Source organism: Anser brachyrhynchus, assembly GCF_964034855.1.
Source record: "Anser brachyrhynchus genome assembly, chromosome: 4".
In the NCBI taxonomy this organism is placed as follows: domain Eukaryota; kingdom Metazoa; phylum Chordata; class Aves; order Anseriformes; family Anatidae; genus Anser; species Anser brachyrhynchus.
The window spans coordinates 66,142,334-66,158,690 of NC_137698.1; the positions used below are offsets into that span (position 1 = coordinate 66,142,334).

Here is a 16,357-nt window from a genome sequence, read left to right on the forward strand (position 1 = left end):
GAGTGTCAGCTCTCTGCTGTTGAGGATCTTGGATTTCAAGGTAACTCTGTGTACTGTATGAATTATGATCCATCAATTTGCACATTGTTGCTCTTATGGCATTTGGCTGCAGATCTTATATCAGGTATCACACATTTGTTACCTACTGGGTACAACTTAATTCACAAGGAATCCACACTCTATCCTAGTTTTAAAAAGTACATCAACAGAGTAACATTCTAACAACTTGCTTCAGAAATGCATGCCTTTAAAAAATACATATATAATAATTAAGAAGAAAATACATTTATAGGTAGTACTTTCATTTACAAATGGTATGTTTAATAAGCAAAAAATAAACATTAAAAAAAAAAGAAAAAAAAAAGATAAATTACAGCACTCTTTGTGAACAAAGCACTGTGAAGTCTAGGGCCTCTCTTTACCTATAATTGAATTTAGGCACTGCATATAGTCCATAGGTCCGTGCAATGAATTAATTAATTTTAGATTTTGAAAAGGGCAGTGAAGAAAAATTGGGATTTGGAAGGTCTAAATTTTTACTGTAATTCTTACACAGGTTTTTGTATGCCTATACATCGTCTCTTAATTTATCTTTCTACTACTCATTAAAATCAGGATGATAAAGCTTTCTTTAGCCAGCAGTATTGCATTTTGTCACTTTAGATTACAAGACTTTCTAGTACTACAAGTAAAAAATAGTAAATCCAATTTCATATAAAATGCCACAGGAACAAAATTATTCAGCCACCTAATTTAAAATGGATTCTTCTTAACAAGTGTCCTAGTTTCATCTGGGATAGAGTTAATTTTCTTCCTAGCAGCTGGTATAGTGCTGTGTTTTGTATTTAGGATGAGAATAACGCTGATAACACACTGATATTTTAGTTGTTGCTGAGTGGTGTTTATGCTAAGTCCAGGGCTTTTCAGCTGCTTGTGCTGCCCTGCCAGCAAGGAGGCTGGCGTGCACCAAGAACTGGGAGGGAACAGAACCAGGACAGCTGGCCCAGACTGTCAGGAGGACTGTCCCATATCCCATATCACATGGCATCACGCTCAGCAATAAAAGTGGGGGGAGCTGAGTGGGTGGGGCAGGGACAACCTGAGCAAATGCTCAGGGACTGAACATTGGTCAGCAGGTGGTGAGCAATTGCATTGTGCATCACTTGTTTTGTAAATTCTTTTATCATCGTTATTATTTTCTCCTTATTTTCTGTTCTATTAAACTGTTTTTATCTCAACCCACAAGTTTTACCTTTTTTTTTTTTTTTTTTTACTATTCTTTACCTGATCCCAACTTGTGGGGGTAGTGAGCAAACAGCTGTGTTATGCTTAGCTGCCTGCCAGGTTAAACCACAACAGCATAAGAGAAAAATTTGCAGAGGAAATGCATCTATGAGCAATTACATTCATTATAACCAAAGAAAAGCACGCACACAAAGAAGGATTAGCCTTGGAATTGTTACAAGATGTTTTGGTGTTTCAGTATTTCCAGTATAAACAATACTGAGCTCAGGGAAATGTGAATTGTCTGTAGTCTTTTATCCATTCTTGCTGACTTGATATTGCTTTAATTTTATCCCAGAGGCCCTATGAAATTCATTCAGCCACCCCCATTGATGAGATACTCAACATGTTCAAGATAGAAAGAGTTCACTACTCATCTACATGGTGCAAGGGCATGATAGCATTACTGAAAAAGGTAAGAAAGCACCAACACCTTCCATCCTCTTTTCTCTCTTCTCCCAGAAACCCCTTCAACAGTGCAGGTCATCTGGCAAGTACATTCATTAGATAGTCAAAATTTCAAGGACAAAAAGGGAGTACTTTTTCCTAGTCTTTTCTGAATGGTGTTGGTGCTGTATTTTCTTTTGAGAAGCTGGATTATTCTTATTCTTAAACTCAGGCTTTTAATGGCCTGAAAGAAATAGAAACCTTTTATTATATTATTATTATTATTTTAAAATTGATTCGCTAACAAAAACTGATAACAAAACTATGGGAAAGAGTAATTCCCACTCTGTGCCTTAGCCCCATTATGTCCAGCCCCAGTTGTGCATGTGAAAGAGGGAAGGAAGGACTGTTATGCCCTTTGAATTTCTGATACAGTTTCCAGACATTAAGTTTAGAAATGAAAAGGGCTAAATTTCTCCCTGTCCCACGTTGCTATAGTTGCAACAACAAAAGTCAAGCCATTTTTCTGGAAATGTCACTAAGCTACAAGATAGAGTTCTTTCTGAATGCATCATGACACTGCAAGTTGTTTTCTTCCTAAAATCCCAGTTTGTTTTAATTTTTTGGCCATGCTGCAAGGTTCATCTATCTTTTAGGTATTTCAAATCATCTATAATGATGATTCTGAGCAGGAAATATTTGTGAATGTGTGAATAGAGCAACAAAAGATCAATTTCCTTTGCAGATATGAGCAATATATTTTTGATAGATGGAGCAATGAAGTGGTTAATTTTAATTGCTGCCAGGATGTTCAGTGTAACTATATCTTCAAATAAATTAAAGACAAAATACAAACTGGGGTTGCACTGAACTGTGATGTTTCATATCACTTGGACTCTTGTCTATTTGCAAAAACTTTTGTTACTAATTCATGTACACAGTTCAGGCCTGCAACAGCTGTCTGGTGGCAATTAAATTAGATTAATATCAAATGAGTTATTACTTTCATTTTTTTAGATTATGCCTGCTAGGAGTTGTTAGAGGATCCCTTGACCATTTGCTCACTCTAATTTTGCAACATACAATTTATGGGTGTGACACATTTACTATTTTATATGGCATCCGGTCCCTTAGAAACTGCCTTGTTCTCGATCACAGCTCCTCACTAAGGATGCAGAGTGCCGTCTTTCAAGTCTCGCAGATATCCAAAGTTCTCCATACCTAGCTGATGTCAACTGGGATGCTGTTCTAGAGAAATCTGTGACCCCAGGCTTTGTTCCTAATGTAAGTTGATATTGCAGCTGAACTGTGTTTGCAAATTCCAACTTTAATTATCACTGCTGTTTTACTTGTTTACACGTGCATTTATTGGTCTTCAGTGATTTACCTCTCACAGAAGCTTTACTTTGGATTCTACTTTCATTTACTCAGTCACAGCTAAGAAAATTTGGCCCATTTCATTAGACCACAATAAAAACTAATTAACCTTGGTTCATGTTTTGTTCTCTTTCAAATAAAAGATATTTTCCAGACTTTGCATTTCAGCTGTTAGAGCAACAGATTGTCAGTGTTAACTCTGAGCCAAAGAATGCCAAGAAGATTGTTGTTTTTCTGAAATTTAGGTATCTGGCATAACATTTACAAGACTTTTTAATATCCTAATATTCTGACCATTTTTCACTTAAAAAAAAAAAAAGTTTAAAAAGACTGACCTACTTCCTTTCTGCAAGTTTCCTACATTAAAACATTCCGATTCTGTGAGACAATTTTGTGGGAATTCTTTTTTCTGTCACTCCATTTTGTTGATATTTTCTGAATATTTTGGTTTTGTTCCTTTGGAAGTTGAATGGATTTGAGGACCATGAATAAAAGGCAATGACTGTGCAGTTAACATGTTTCTCCACTTTGTTCAGTTATAGAAGCTATATTGCACCATAATTCTTCTCCAAACAATACATAGGTAGCATATTAAGGATTTTTTTTTCTTTTCTTTTGATGCAACTGTGAATAAAGACAAGAAATGCGGAATAGCTGAATCCTGTCCTCACCTAGGTACATGTTAGAGTTCTTGGTAAATCTGATAGGGACAGGATCCAGCCCTGCAGGAGCTGAGTGAGAGAGAGAATTTCCTAATGGAGCAGAGGTAGCCAGGTGGGTTGCCAAGGCAATGCTAGGACTGTTTTCTGTGTTTCTTGGCACCTGAACAGAGCCCTTCCTGGAGCAACGTCCTGCAGGAGTAGAGCTGTGGGTGGACAAACAGGGCTTCCCTCACAGAGCGTAGGGAAAGACCAGAAACACAACAGGTAACTAGCACAACAATCAAGGAGAGGGTTTCCCATACCCTTTATATTTCTCATACTCAAATATGCAGTATACACAGGGATCCAGGGATCTGGACTTTACAGTCCCAGATTCTCTAAAGCCCATTTATGCGTAGGTACATATTTTATGGCTTAAAATCAAGAGAAAAGACTTTAACCTGCTTCAGCAAAATCAGATACTGACATCTGTCTTTGGCAAACCTGTTCTCTGTTTTCATTTCTCTCCCAGCATTATCCTTCCCCCAAACATTTCCTTGGTCTTCTCCTTGCTACAGCTCATGTTTGAATTTCTAGGGACATAAACTCCATCTTCACTTGCTCCTGAGGACTGGACATGAGTGTACAGCCAACTAATGTGATGTGTGTCACTCTGCTAGCCCTGTCTGCTGAACAGTGAGGTGTGGTATTTTGACTGTAGTTGCTACTGCAACTTTTCCATATACAGCTGGCTCACTCCCAGTCTGCCCAGAGTCTGGGCACAACCAATGGTCTCTATCTAGCCATAGAGGAACATCTCAAACTCCTTAATTCAAAGTTCTTATGTGGATGTTTGGTTCTTTCCACTTGGATTTAGGTTTATTTGAGGGTACCTTACTCCTGAGAGAGTGTATCTAAGTTTCCTGACTTCCTAAGGAGGCTAAAAAAAAGTCATTTTAGATACAATTTCAGAAAGAATTGTGGAACCTATCAGTCTGGTACTGCTCTGTTGGCCAAGTGGTTTTTCTCTGTGCCTGTTTTTGACAATGGTGAACATAATGGAGACTGTGAAAAGAAGAAGCTTTCCTGAAATACTTTCAACTGTCTGCCATTAAATATGCATCCAAAGACATATATTCTTGTCATATTGGAATTCATCTCACTCATATTTTGGAGACATTACAGAAGTAAGACTTGAGAAAGTTAATTTGCTCAAATAACATTGTGGCGCTAAAGACAATTAGATGGAAAAGGATTCAAAGCCTAAAATTTCTTGACTTACTCATTTTTGTTTTCCTCATTTTACAACTGAAGAAGAATTGCAAGAGGGAAAATGATACCAGTAAAATCTAATAGCCAGAATAGTTCAGAAATTTGAAGATTAAGGTTCAGTTTGGAAGACTCTGGTCCTCACTTGGTGCTAGGAAAATAATATTCTATGTCTAAAAGCAAATAATAGTAAAACGGTTTTATCTACACTGATTAATCTGCAAGTCCTATTAAAAAGTCTACTAGATGCTTCAGGATAAAGGTTGATATTGCAGGACTTGCTCCACGTGATCAATCAGGTACATTAGGAAAATCAGTGACGAGGTGAAAGTCAAAGTGTCTTTTCCAGGATGACACATCTTTATATAGTATGCTTTGTTATTTCAGGAGATCAGGTTTGGACAGGGATTTTCCAAGAACATTTCACTCTCTTGGCCAAGCAAAGCATTCGCTGATTAACTGGGGCCATGCAACAAAATATTTCTTTATTTCTAGTCTTTGGGTGAGAGGTGAGTTGAAGTCAATATATGCTGTGGTCTGGGTAGAGTTTTAAACCTTTTTGACAGATTGGTATTTCAGACAGGAGCTTGCCTCCCTTCTGCAGGCAACAGGGCACATGGGAAGCATGTGATAGGAAGGCCCCCATAGATTAATTTCTCCCTCTGCAGTCTGATCCATAGATATCATTCTTACTTAACTGCTACATGTATTTCTTTATAATTTACCTAGTTTCTTTATATTCAGCTTGGAGTCATAAATCATTTATAGCTTTTTGTATTGTTAAATATTTGATAAAGGAAGCGAGAAATTATTTAAGTGTAATTTGGTTTCATTTTTTAAACTTCAGAAGTAATGTAATTTTAAAGTGCTCCAAAAAAGTCTTAAAACTGCACGTGCTCACAAAAAGAACTGAGAATGATCAAAAGTAAATATTTATTTATTTATAAATAAACATAAATAAGCTATAAACCTCTACTAATGAAAAAATAAATCAAATTTTCTAAACCTGACTGGGTAGTATGCAAGAAAAGGAAGCATAGAGCTTAATATTCTAGTTTGATTATACAGATGTTGCTGGAAATAAAAATGATGGAGTGATCTCTAAATCAAATGTTTCAGTGCAGGACACCAGAAGTTTTATAAATGGTTTCTGATGTGATTTTACTGTTTATAAATAATATCTGCCACGTGTGTGATTTGTTTTAGTCCTTCCACCTTGACAATGAAAATAGAGTGCTTGAACTCCCAGAAGTTCAAGAGGAAAACAGTCTGCTTTTAAGATCTGCTTCCTGAAGCAATCCATCACACAGTTCAAGTTGTTTGCAAATTTTTTGAAATGCTTTGAGAGAATGAGGAAAAGAAAGGAGCTCATGTTATTCTGATCATAGGAGTAACAAAACAATGATCCAGTAGTCTGGATGCCAACTATTGTACTGGGTTCTGCTGAAGTTTTCTGTAAATTTTCTGAACATAACCTAGATTTTATCCCTAAATAAGAGACGTGTAGTTCATCCCAAATGCTGTGAAAAGATAGCTATACTTTATTAATAAATAGAATAATAATAAAATAATAATTCAAGACCTAACCTATGTTCCTGTAAGCTTTTGTGATGAACAGATCTCAAAATCAAGGAAGGAAATGACCACATAGAAATGGTATTCCCAATCACCCTTATTAATCAGGGACTCCCTGATACAACAACAAATCTTAAGATTTGGTTCAAGCTTCATAAATTAATGTAAAAATGGAGAGTCCAGAATATTTAGGCAATGTAAGGAATGGGTATGAAAGTAATAATAATAAAGTCAGTTTTTGAGTTTACTCCATGGGGATATAAACACTTTTAACAGGAAAAACAAACAAACAAAACAATTTAAAAACTACTAGTTCTTCCTTTGGCATCATGTATAGGATCAAGGTAACAGAATCTACCTGCAATTCTTCAGAAAATCACATTTTTGTAAGTCAGGTCTGAGAGGTACTTCTCATTCTTCCTGCACCATTACAGTTACCATTGAAGTTCTATGACAGTAACTTATGTTCTGATGAAGACCTTGCATCAGGTTCCTCTCATTGGGATAACATAATTCTAGTCACTCAGAGGATCTAACTCTTTATTCTTTCTTTATAATACATTTTTATCTTAATAACTTTATTTAAACTTTAACCATGACTCCAGGCCCCAAAAAAGATAGTTTTCATTTTACAGTTGTGGTTGGGAAGCCAGCTCATTATTAATGCTATTAACATTGACCAGACAAACTAAAAAAATACAATGGCTCTTCAAAGAGTAACTTTGAATCCTTTTGTACCAGAAAGGAAGACTGAACTGTGATCCAACATTTGAACTTGAAGAAATGATTTTAGAGTCCAAGCCTCTCCATAAAAAGAAAAAGCGACTTGCCAAAAATAAATCCAAGGATGGAGCTAAGGAAACCTGCCCACTGGTAAGTTGTAGGCTGTGGCTTCAGTCAGTGACATTTAATTTATATTCTCTAATAGGCATAATAATATAATTTCAATTTTACCATCTCTGAAAATAGTCTTGGTCCCCATGTCTGCCACTTTACATATAGTTGCATAAACCATTTCCAAAGCGAGATGAAAAACAACCATTTATTTCAGTCAAGTAGTAACAGCATGTTGTAGCTATAATCAATTTAAAGATTCTCACAGATGCTCATTTAAAGTATGAAGAAGTGTTGCCAGTTAGCAAATAAGCTTCCCACACATGGACAGATAGTTAGAAGGAGTATTTATTCATTGCTAGTACCAAAAATGAAAAGTATGCAGTGAAAAGCTTGTTATTTATATATGTTTTAAAGCTGTCTCTCATGGACTTGACTAATGTGTTCCACATAGAAAGACCCACTGTATAAACAGTGTAAACCCCTGAGGAGACTAAGAAATAACCATTTTTGAAACATGAAATATCAATTCAGTGATTTTTTTAATGACTTCTGTTGCTACTCCTGATAATTTTGAATGCTCATAAAAACTATTCTTCTTAGAGCTATCAGAATTAAAAATCCTCAGGAATTCTTTGTGGAGAACATCTCCCAAAAGAAAGATTGATTGTGCTATCATGGCCCACTTTTGAACAGTCTTCAAAATGCCTTTTGGTAGTATTCATTCATAAGATGTTTTGTTCACTATCATTTCTGTTGTTTTGATTTTGTCTATGATTTTCTGTCACTTTTAATCAACCTATTCATGCTGTCTTTTGAAGAATGTACACCTGCAGCAGTGCTTGGAAACCGTTAGGAAAGAATTCATCATATTCAACAGAGAGAAGTAAGTGCATTTCTAAACGCCTGTTTAGCATTCAGTACTGAAATTAATTTGAGAATGATTTTTTTTTCTTCCAGTGTAAAGAAAAGTGATTAATGATCACAGCAGCAGCAGCTAAAAGGCTGGGTTTCCAATGACTTCTTCCTCTTAGTTTCTGGTGTGACAGTTTTGTAGTTCCATCTCTGAAAGCAAGCAGAAGTGCTTATGGTGAAAGTATGTTATAGAGAGAAGGTAAATGTCACCAACACTTCTCCAGATAAGTCATTAACAAATAAGGAAAGGGAATAATATACAAGGGCTGCTTTTTCACAATTTAGACAACACCAAAGGAAGTGACACCTCATGAAATTTTAATGATATGAACTGCAATGTTCTGACTTGGAAACCCTATTCATATTTCACCACCATGAAACAGGTTATTTCATCATAGGCTATTTCAACAGGACTAAATATTAAAACTAGATCAGACAGAGAGAAAATGCTTCATATTTTAGGTATCAGCCAGAATCAGTAGAGACACATGTCTGAATCCCAGGGATGTCAATAATCTTCCTAGTCCTATTAATACACCACATTTCAGATTGTTTACTGTATTAGAGCCACTCTGGACCTGTTTTTATTATGGATATAGGTCGTAACAGGAGAGTTGTTTGTGCCCTTGATCAATTTTTTCTATTTCATCCTAGTATGTTCAGTGGTTTCATTTGACCTAATTATATCTGCAAGCTTTTCTAATGGAGTTGTGAAATGTTAGAAATTAATGTAAAAGTTCTGAATATCTTAATGCTTATAATGCAAGTAATTACTGTTTTATGTAATTAAAACTGAAAAAGGCATTGTCAACTTTGCACAGTTGACACAATGTCGTAAAAGAAATTAGCACCCTGTTTTTCTGTTGCAAAGGACTGTGAGAGGCTGATGAGAGATCAAAAAGTTTAAATGGAGTACCAGTACAATGGAAGAGAAGGCTAAAACACATGCACTTTATTCAGAATATGTGTTTCAGGCATTGCTAGATTGTCTTTAGCAAGGTAAAGGAAAAATATCTTGTACAGACCCACAACAGATCCTCTGTTGTCTTATGCCAGATCCCTATCATTTATTTAAATTGTGTTAGAGCTGAAGAAGGACACAGAGAAATTTCTGTAATATTTTTCAAAGACAAAAATAAAAAAGTTAAAGAAAAACAAATTTGGGGAGAAGCAGAGGTCAAATTTTTGAAGCACAAAGTAAATTCAAGTTAATAGGAACAAAACAAGAGCAACAACAGACACAGATATCATAGTGGAGAGAAGAGGCTCTACAGTGTATGCCAGCGTAACTCACCGTGGGTTTCCTTAGAGCTTCCTGTGAGTACAGGCTTAGGACTGGGTGTACAGGTTGAGGATGCATTTACATGGATTTCCAAAGACATGAGCTGTTCCTATGAAAACCATATCCAGTAAGTGATTATATCATTTGCATAGGTGTTAATCTCAAGAAGTCTCAGATTAGTTTTAAATTAGTCTCAGATTAACACAGCTGGATGTTTTGATATTCATCCACGTTCCTCTGCACAGAGCAGAACTGATTATATAGTCTAGCTGTTTGAAAATATCTGCATATTTACTTAGATAATTCATTACAGTCAGCTTAAAAAGTCACATTTCATTGTGATATAAGCCTTCCACTCAGTTTACTTCAGTGGCACAGAGTAGCACGTAAATCCTAAGAAATCATAGATGAAAAAATTTAGCCCATCTTTCAAGGTAAAAGAAACTCCAAACTAAAAGTAGGCTAGGAAAAAAAAATAAATAAATAATCAGGTGTTTCTAATTGAGCAACATAGAGTCATGTGGTAATGACATACCGATAGAGTGCAGTATTAACCATTGCAATTCCACATCTTGCAGTGCAGTACTTGCTAAACATCTCCTACGAAAAGCAGACTTCGTTTTTATTGAACATCTTGTTGATAATCCCAAACTGTGTTTCTTTTTAACTTTGTATCTTTTGTCCCGCAACAGATATTACAAATCTTGGAATAAGCCGTATTAATTTCCTTTCAAAGAAGTACAGGAGGAAAAACTGAACTTTTCGGTTAAAGAAAAGTCTCGCTATGCTGAAAATAATTCAGAAAAGAATCAAGAGACCAAATGAAATAACTTAATAGTGCAAATTAATGCTGGCAAAGAGAGAATGTGCACATTTTCATTTTCCTATTGCTTTCAGAAGTTAGGTAATTTGAAATGAGTATTTATGGGAATGTTTTAAGTAAAATGAGAGAATGAGGAAGGAAGAGTCCATTTTAGCTAAGCCATGCAGTCAAATGAGTACACAGTTAAAAGAACTAATGTTTTTTCCAGATAGCAGCGTTCAGCAATATACCTTCTCAGTAAGACTTGCATTGTCCTTGAACTTTATTTGGTTGGACTGTGGTTTAACTATGTAGCTGATATCTTCACTTTTACTACTTAATGAGAGAGGATGAAAGGATTTGAAGAATTGCAAAGAAGTAAGATGTTGTGTACAGTCAGAGAGCACAAACATACACTACAGAATGATAGAGCAGGTGTGTTTTCTTAAGAACTCGGAAAGAAAGAGTCACAATGTTAGCTGTTTTCTTTATACGTTGGACTGAACTGTACGTGGCTTCCTGAGTAAAGCGTAGTCGGTGTTTGTCATCAATGGGTAACAAAAGTTAGATTTGTGTGCCTTTACTTACAAATAGCTGATGACACAGCTTCTTCTGGTGACACTATTCAGAATTCACTAGGCTGATGAGAAAGACCGAAGGGAGGACCAACTATTCCTAGTTTCTCTCTAGAAAAAGCCAGAAAACAACTATATCAAACAGAGATGCTTCCATAACATGAAAAAAAAAATATGTCAATTTTCATAAGATTTTTATTAGTGCAAAAATCTGTCCTATATACTAAAAATAGCATTTATAGAAGAGAACTCCAAGTGTAGTTCTGTGTTTCAGTTTAGCTAGGTTTGTTCTCATTACTGTTAATCCTATAAAACAGTCTGGAGAAACTTAAAAAATCTGATGGGAATGCAGCCTTCATGTCTGTGAAATGGATCCTGAACACTCCGGTCTTTTTGTGATTGAGTCAACAATCATTCCTATGATACCCCATTTCTTCTAATGAAATAGTTTATGAAAACTGAATCTGAGCCACGTTCAGCCTCCAAACCCAATGTCCTTTACTTTTGGGGCACTTATATACAACTCCAAATAATGTAATAGCAGATGAGGAGCAGCTTCAGGGATGTGCAATGTACATGGTTTGCAAATACTTTCTATTTCATGTAAAATGCTTAAGCTTTTCTGAAGAGGTAGTTTTATACCTTCATCTGCATTTATGCAGGAAAACATAAAGTATCCATAATATAATCCCTTACTTTGTAAATCGATTTTTTCCTGATTTTATTTTTCCCAGCGCTTCAGATATCTGAGTGGCTGAAGTATCTCTAGATGGAAGTCTTTACTCTTATTAACATCAATATGTCACTAAATGGGAGCTACAAATTAAGATACAAATTAAGATATAACACAAGTGTATGTCATCTGTACATACTGGTTTTATTGTGCAGTACCTTTAAGACAGAGTTACACAATGTTCCAGTGCAAAGTAAAATAATAATATAAAAAACAGCCTTTTGCAATACAAGTTTGAAAGTGGTGGAGCCAATGTTTTCTATTCTTCTGCAAGAGTGTCAGTAAAATCTCTTGCTTACCTTTGCATGTGTAAACTAAATAAACTGTGATCTAAAATGGTCTGTGTGCTGGTTCTTAGTTGTAGAATATTATCTGATATTGATTTCATGGACCTGATTGGCTCTTTCTGCTGACAAATGGAATTTATCTGTTTTTAAATATATTTCTACAGATAAATGTTTTATTATATCTAGAAATGACACACTGAATGTTCTGCACTATCTGAACATGTAGTCCCATAATATTGCCAGCAATTTTTTGAGAAGTTGATCTTATTTAGAAGCTGTAGGCTATATTTTATTCAGGGTTAAAAAAAAAATAAAATAAATGATTGCACAGATAAAGCCAAAATGTTTGTTCATAGCTTTATTAAAAAGCTGAGCCGAGATTATATTGCTATTTTAGTGCTGTTATCGCTAAACAAATCTTCGTGTACAACTACATTTGTTTATGAACATCCAAAACCTGAAATAGCCAAAAATGAAGAAATAGAGGCAATATTTGCTTGTAGTAGAATCAAATTTCTTACCCTTTATGGTTCCTGAGCCTCTTCCTCTCCCTGAAAGATGTCTTTAAGATTAAAGAGGTGAGCAAACAAAGAACAGCAGAGAAAACACAGGAAATATCTGCACCTCAGGCAGAATAATTCTTCAGCTGAATGCTTCACAAACTTGTCATCAAAATTATCAGCCTACTAATGAAAGCAAAATCATATAGCCACATTTTACTGAACAGAACATGCATTTCATATATACAATGGATATTAAAATGGATTCAAATTCTGCAGAGCTACTTTAATAAAAAGGATGGAGTGATGAGCAAAATATCCATATTTTTATCAATTTTAGTGGAAACTTTCAAAAACTTTCTAATGATTTTAAAGTTGGAGTTTTTTCACTTAATACTAATATCCTGTAATAACACTGCTATGATACTCAGCTTTCTAGTTTCCATTGATTTGAGCAGTCTTGCCTTTTTCTTATGCCCCTGGGACACCTTACTTTTTCTTAATATTCATTCAAAGCAAACACACCAAAAATTATACCACGAACTGAAGCAGTCAGATGGCTGCTTCACAATTTCTCCTCTTTTCCAGCCACAGTACATACTGTTTGGCCATACCTAGTTTTTTCCTAAAAGATGCTGAACAACTCTAGGTAAACAGACAGAAATCTACTTCCAGAATAAACAGCAAAAGGTGAGGGACCAAATTTTAAGCATATTATGATGTTTAAAATCACATTGCATGATTTTGTCCATATCACATGCAAAAAACTGACATAATATTCTCTCCACTTTTATAAGACCAAAATTATTTCCTCTTTTCCTGTAGTTCCTTTTCTTTCCTTTCAATTGTCTTTTCAGATTCAAAACCAGAGTTCTGGAGAGCTGTCTCTCATTTCAGTTTGATTGGAATAGAATATTCATAATGATTTGCAGTACACCTCTCTCAATGTTCTTTTCTTAGCAGATATTTTATGTCATTTAGTATCTCTGGAGATATTTATATTTTCACAATCCCCATAATATCTGAATGCTTTTTGGCTGGGGCTACAGCACAACTTTTCTTCTCCTGCCACTTCTGATGACCTTGATTCAAATTAAACCCATCTCTATAGGAGCACTTCAAGTGGTTCTGCTGCTCTTCACTGATGTCTTTCTTGTCGCTTTTGTAATGGATATGTCTGCTTTTGGAGATTGCTCCTGCAATCTCACCTAATTAGAAAGATGCCTTACTAAACATGATTAAATCTAACTTGTTTTTCAGTGCTAATAACCACTGCATGGTCACACAGACCCTTTCACTTCTGCCTTTGATTCCCACTCATTATTACTGGCTTAGAATTACCAAGCCAAATGTGTCTCCTTTCTTGGCAAACCACACTGCCAAGATTTAAGCATTAGCAAGTCCAAGCTGATTATTTTTCTGTAGGCGTACCTTCAAATTCACTGTTTTGAGGAAATACGAGTCACACAAAAGCCATCGTTTCAATAATGTCTTCCTTTCACAGTTTCATGGAAGGAAAATAAAAAGGTTAATGAATATATGGAACCTCATTTTCAAAGCCTCCCAGGAAAAATGGCCTAAGTTTTCCCAAGAAAGTAGGCACATCTTTGTAGTAGATACACTTTATCAAGTGAACATCCCGGGAAGGTTGCGTATATCAGAGCAATCTCACTATCACAGCAGTGGAGAGTATTAAAGGTTCAGGATAATCAATACAGATCCTCAGCACTGTTGGACAGCAATTGTTTTTCATTTATATCAAAACTTAAGACAAATACACATGAAATACACATTTCATACTCGAAAACAAAAGTCTATTCAAATGCAGAGAAAAGGCAAAAATATCTTCATTGTTGCACCTCAGAATTCAGAATCGAATCAATTTTTATGGTTCTTATCATTATAGAATACATTTTTAAAAATAAGTTACATTGGAAAAATCATGTCTATGATAAATGAAGACTGTATACGTAACACAGCACAAATATAGTCTGTAGGGCACTACCTTCATGATTTCCCTTCATTTCTCCTCATGTCCTACACTGGCATAAATTCTCACTCATTAGGAGTCTCCATAAGTTAAGAATGAATCACTGAGGCTGAACTCCTCACCCTGGAGTAGGGAAGCACTGGGAACTGTTGCTGAAGTAATGCAGAAATAAACTAATTATGATATTACCTGATTATTGAGAGCCATTCTGAGACTTTGTGTATTTACTGATTATATTCATAGATAGGTTGGAAAGGGAGATGAATGCTGAGGTGACAAAATCCACTTAAGATACCAGAATAGCCAAAATTATATCTGTTGCAAAGAGCTGCAGTAGGTGATGATAGTCACAGGTCTGAGTTGCAGGGTAATAAGAAAATGGAAGCTGAAATTCAGCTGATAATTGCATAGAAGTTAGGAAGAAATTAATCTAAAATTTACCGTCAAGACAATAGACTATAACTTAGCTTCAGTTATGAAGGGGAGAGATTTTGAAAAATGTATGGATAGCCCAATGTCTAATGGACATCCGAGAGCTGTTAATATGTTCAAAATTGCAAAGAAAGCTATAAAGAAATGAACATCAAGATGCTATTGTGTTCATACATGTATATGTTCAAATACATATATCTGCACAATTTTGTGTATAAGTTCACTTCCTTATTTCAAAAAAAAATAAATTGTAGACTTAGAATGATAAAAAACAAACAAACAAACAAAGAAAAAATGGAAATAAAAGGAAAAACAAAAACAGGATTAAAAAAAAATGTGTCAGGGCTTACAATGAATAATTTCATAGACTCAAAATAGTTTGAACTCAGAGAAGTGACAACTGAAAAGAAGGAAACTGGTTAAATAATAATATGTTATGAAAGTTATTGAAGAGACAGCTAAGAAATGAATATTCACTCTTTCTGGTAACTCAAGGGCATGAAGTTATCAGGCTTCAGGTTTAAAAGAAAACAAACCATGCCTTGTAGTGCAATGCAGCGTATCACCGAGGGGTGTTCTTGGTATTAAAAGTATGAAAAGATTCAAAGAGAAAGAGAAATTCATGGCGAAAAATCCATCAAGGTCCATGAGACCCCCCCACGTGTTCATTGGCTTAGAAAGTCTGGAAATTTCAGCAGAGGGGAGGATATGCCACAGCAGATATTTGTCTCCATTTGACTTGTTCTTTGACATTGTCCACTCTGAGATGAGAAGGGGGCCACTCTGAGATGGGAATCTGTGTTAGATGGGATGACTGAATATGTGCTTTTATGTTATCTCAGTGCTTATATTGTCTCCAACTTCATATAGAGTCTTCATAATAGCACAAGGCTTGCAGTAAAATGTACATACATATGTATATGGATGTATATATACAGGTATATACATATTCTTTTCATAAATAACGAAAGTAAAGCAAATTTTTGACAGTAAAAGATTTAGGGAAGATTCAGTTTGTCTCCTGCTGTGTTTTAGGGGATGTCTGGTGTCCCGTCTGTTAGTCAGAGACTAACCCAGACAGCTTTGTGTTCAACACAGTGGCTTCTGTGGATCCCTCTGTTAGACATCAACTTTCCATGCATTGTGAAAGGAGGTTTGGTGATTACTGAAGGCTGATATTTTGCTGTGTGATCACAAGCAAGCTACTTGCTAAGTCTCCTTTTGGTGAGGGTGTCTCTCCTCCAGTGAATAAAAGAGCTACACAAGATCTAGACTTCTTGTGATTCTAAGTTTTGGACTTTAGCAGAGAAATCTCTAATGAAGAATAGGTGGAGAGACATGAGACAGCAGGGAGGTCAGTGCAGGCTGTGGTTGTTCCCTGGAAACTCACAGCACAATTCCTGGAAACTTGTTGTTGCAAGAGTAGAAGTGAATTACTGTACCAGCCACCTCCCAGGCACTTATTCCAGTTTGA

At 35.6% G+C, this 16,357-nt stretch overlaps 1 protein-coding gene and 1 long non-coding RNA gene across 8 annotated transcripts in view; one reads left to right on the forward strand and one right to left on the reverse strand.

Moving 5' to 3' along the window:
- Window positions 1-16,357, forward strand: part of STK32B (serine/threonine kinase 32B) — a 175,434-nt gene that overhangs the window by 146,265 nt on the left and 12,812 nt on the right. For 4 of the 7 annotated variants that reach the window (XM_080590340.1, XM_080590336.1, XM_080590334.1 and 1 more), the window contains exons 8-11: window positions 1,583-1,699; window positions 2,830-2,955; window positions 7,275-7,406; window positions 8,189-8,253. In XM_080590340.1, the coding sequence (XP_080446466.1) occupies window positions 1,583-1,699; window positions 2,830-2,955; window positions 7,275-7,406; window positions 8,189-8,253 (440 nt within the window). Of the gene's footprint in view, window positions 1-1,582; window positions 1,700-2,829; window positions 2,956-7,274; window positions 7,407-8,188; window positions 8,254-8,327; window positions 9,581-10,256; window positions 11,220-11,675; window positions 12,505-16,357 lie in introns of those variants that run through there. The other 3 variants (XM_080590339.1, XM_080590337.1, XM_080590338.1) reach the window with 3 other exon arrangements.
- Window positions 8,305-10,250, reverse strand: LOC308194404. The gene is made up of 3 exons (XR_013950507.1): window positions 9,895-10,250; window positions 9,577-9,673; window positions 8,305-8,432 (listed from the first exon to the last, which is right to left on the reverse strand). It is a non-coding gene; the product is annotated as an uncharacterized lncRNA (long non-coding RNA).